Below are 4,166 nucleotides of genomic sequence, written 5' to 3' on the forward strand. Positions count from 1 at the left end.
CAAATATAAAATATATCTCTCTCAGAAAGTCGAAAATTATTGCAAATGACAATTTTAACACGTAGATCTCGAAATTAGCTTTTCAACCGTTACTCATAATAGATTTTTGAGCGGACGGTTGATTTTATATGAATTTCGCAAGCTCGTCTTAATAATATCATTTTCCCACATAAAAATCACTTTAAAATGCAAAGACCATCAAATAAATCCACTTATCATTTTTAAAAAGTCTCTAGGACTACTATGAAGATAACAAAACAAATCCCATACTTTTATCATACTCGAATCATTTTATAAAAATGCGCGAAGGTTAAATAATCCTTGATTTAAATCACATAATTCCTTTAAATTCATAAAAATGTCACAGAGCACATAGCCATGCACACAGACAAGCAATTACACATATACGATCATGTAACAACTCAGGTCTGATCATAGAATTTATCCCTCTTTAATCTTTATCCTTTTCTACGCGTACCGGGTCACGTTCAGTCTGACGGCGCGACGCTCAGCGTTTCGATTACGCTTCTCATTATCATTATCGACCGACACGTCACTTAGGACGAAATACTTTATTTAAACATTCATTTCACTCAATCACATGTAATTCTCATTTTATATTCTTTAAATCTTTATTAGGACGGGTTCCGTTCTACCTGACGGTCCAACGACACAGCTTAACTCCTAAGCTGACTCTTTAAATTGGAACGCTTTTATTTATGCTCCTATATTCTTATATACAGAAAATACAATTAATCAACACTTAGTCACATAATTATAATCACATCACGTAAATCATACTTTATTTACTTAATTACGTCACAAAATTCTCGGTCATCACATTTTGAATAGTGACTTCACCCCCTTTAAGATTGTGTATATAAATTCCGGTTGATAATTTAACTACATGTTGATTCATTGTCCAAGGTATGGATGGTGTAGAAGCTGACAAATTCTTTAACATGGAAGATTTGAATACAGATTATGGTCGGAAGTACAGAAAAATGAAACTATTGAATGGTAACAAAGAGAATATGGTTGTCGACTCTGATGTTGCTGATCGTTGTGCTTTATCTTCTTCCACGGGTAAGGAGCACGACCACATGTAAGTTAGTTGTTATTGAGTACCGTCTCTTCGTATATGTGAATTTAACTAAGGCTTTTTGTTATGCTGCTGTGGTAACAGGATCAACGGTCAACGTTCATACTCTATTCCCCAAAACGAACCGATCATCTCTGTTCACCCCAGTAATAGTTAGTACTGGGAGCTAAAACAAAACACCTACAAGTACACCTACAAGAATGGCATGAAGTTTTGACTCAAGCTTCTGCAGGTGGATTACCTCCCCAGATTGGACATCTTTTTGTCCATATTATTGTCAATTGTAAAGTCACTGATTTGAAGACTTTATGGAGTACACATTGGAAGAGCATGGTTGATGACATTTTACTGAAACGACGTAAAAGTTGTCCAAATACCTTATTCACTCTTAACGACACGTAACTGCAGTTCTATGCTTTAGGAAGTGTGAAACCTTTTTGCATTATAGTCTACGACTAATTTTTAAATTTTTTGCAGACTCGAACTGCAGTCCATTAATTGTTTTATTTTTTTTCCATAATTGCCTCAATGTGGTTAAATAGTTTAATATATGTAATATTGCAGAAATAGATGAGTTGCTCCGGTCAGTTGGTAAATCCTTGAAAAAATTTGATCAGTTGCCTCAACCTCCTCGCACCTATTTGAACAATGGAACAAAAAAATTGATAATTGAAGAGTCAAGCTATGCCACCAGAAAGATGGAGTATGAAACTGCCAAGCTACTACATGACTGTACAGAGGAGAAGAGAAAAATATATGATACAGTAATACAATTTATTGACAGTAATATTGGAGGGATTTTCTTCGTTTATGGTAGTGGTGGATGTGGAAAGACATTCTTATGAAGAACTCTTATATGTAAGTTACGTGCAGAAGGTAAAATTGTGCTTTCAGTTGCTTCTTCTGGGATTGCTGCCACATTAATGCTCGGTGGTCGGACTGCGCACTCCAGATTTAAAATTCCAATAGTTCTTGATGAATATTCAACATGTAATATTGCCCATGATTCAGATATTACACAACTCATAAAGCAGACATAACTAATAATATGGGACGAGGCGCCTATGCAGCACATGTACGCATTCGAATGCCTAGACCGATCTTTGAAGGTTATCATAAAAGAAATTGATCCAGAACGTAACGACATGCCTTTTGGCGGTATTACTGTAGTTCTGGGTGGTGATTTCCGTCAAATCCTTCAAGTCATTACGTATGGAGATCATGCTGATATTGTAGCTGCATGTATCACTAGGTCACGATTGTGGTCAATTTCCAAGTATTCTTGCTGACAGAAAACATGCGCTTGAAACAAGGCGAAAGTGATTGTGAAGGTAAAGAGCTTAAAAAGTTTGCAAAATGGGTACTTGACATTGGTAATGGCCAGGTTAGTCCACCTCGGGTCTGCAATTTGCCACTCATTGAAAATCAAATTTTGATTCTGTCTCAGTTCTGTGATGTACAAACTGAAAACACAGTTGATAACATGATTTTTAGCATGTATCATAATTTTTCTCACGAAGGGCACAGTACATAGTACTTGAGCGAGAGAGTTATTTTGACGCCTACCAACCAGACTGTGGGCCACCTCAATTCGCTTATTGTAGACAAGCTCCCAGGAGAATCTGTGTCCTTTTTTAGTGTTGATACTACAGAGGAATTTGGTGGGACAGATGAGGATCTGAATGAAGCCTTCATAATAGAGTATTTGAACTCCTTAAATGTTGCTGGGATTCCACCTCATGATCTGAAACTTAAGGTTGGGGATGTTGTTCTGCTAATGCATAATTTGAACCAAACCCTTGGTTTGTGTAATGGTACAAGGATGATTGTGACCAAATGTCTGAGATTCTGTGTGGAGTGTGAAGTAATTTGTGGTACCTTTGTTAGTTCGAAGCATTTTATTCCACGTATGGAGCTTTCTCCCTCAGATAAAAAAATGCCATTCAAATTGGTACGATAACAAATGCCTCTACAGATATGCTATGCCATGACAATCAACAAATCTCAAGGTCAATCCCTCAAGACAGTTGGTCTATAATTACCTAATTCAGCTTTCACTCATGGACAATACTATGTTGCTATTAGTCGAGTAACCTCACCCACTGGCCTCACTATAGTTGTTGATGATGAGTCTGGTGCGGCTACAAATTTAACCCAAAACGTTGTGTACAAAGAAGTTTTTTAGGCCTTCCAGAAGCTTAGTTTGTTTGATTTTATGTATGTGTAGCGATACTGTATTGTTATTAAGTAATTATGTAAATCTGATTTTGGGAAAATGTTTTACTGTATTAAATACATTGTTCTTTACCATTATATATTGTAACTTATGTTACAGATAGGTAGTAGTTTATTCTTCTACAAATGTATTCTCAATTGTTTCATCTTACATATAACATAATAAATGAAGAATTACGCTAATGACCGTAGAAAGAGATGAAGAAAGGTTATAACTAAAATGCGAAGAGTTGATCAAACGTAACAAACTTCAAAAGTACAAATAAGTTCCGAATTAAAGTACAGGTTCTTTAGAATTGGCTTTCACATAACCTTCTTGCCAGATTGCAAGTATAATTAAGTAAGCAGAACAACTCTGAATGTGAAGTTATTTTGGTACATGAGTCATAGTCTGTTGCCTGCAACAAAGTTATTGTCGTAGGTGAAATCGTTCCAGCACAATCCAAATCGGCACATTTTCCTCTTTTGCTGAACAGCGACATACCAAGTACCATCTCCAAATATAAGTCTGATGATAGTAGATTTGGCCCATGGTCGAAATACTTGGAGCATATGTCTTGGAAAATACTATATGGAAGATTAAAAAAAAAGTTTAGAGTACAAGTACAGATTAAACATAATCAATTTTTTACAAGGACTGGTACAGGTTATCATACCACTACGTGTCCTCTTTGATCAACATGTGACGGAAACAGAGTTACTGTGAAGGAAAGGGTATTTTCTTCTTCACCAAAATATACTACTGCATTTGCTTGGGTGGCTACTAAAGAGGCATGAAATTTTATACTTACGTATGAAACTATAACAAGTCATTAACCCATCAATTGAA

At 35.9% G+C, this 4,166-nt stretch overlaps 1 protein-coding gene across 1 annotated transcript; it reads left to right on the forward strand.

Annotated features, from left to right (window-relative positions):
• Positions 1-2,166: 2,166 nt before the first annotated feature.
• On the forward strand, positions 2,167-3,287 carry LOC141691312 (uncharacterized). The gene is made up of 5 exons (XM_074496044.1): positions 2,167-2,268; positions 2,355-2,486; positions 2,550-2,628; positions 2,755-2,904; positions 3,154-3,287. The coding sequence occupies exons 1-5, from the start codon at positions 2,167-2,169 to the stop codon at positions 3,285-3,287; spliced, it is 597 nt and encodes a 198-aa protein (XP_074352145.1).
• Positions 3,288-4,166: the final 879 nt, after the last annotated feature.

This window comes from Apium graveolens, chromosome 10 (genome assembly GCF_009905375.1).
Source record: "Apium graveolens cultivar Ventura chromosome 10, ASM990537v1, whole genome shotgun sequence".
Taxonomy (NCBI): Eukaryota; Viridiplantae; Streptophyta; class Magnoliopsida; order Apiales; family Apiaceae; genus Apium; species Apium graveolens.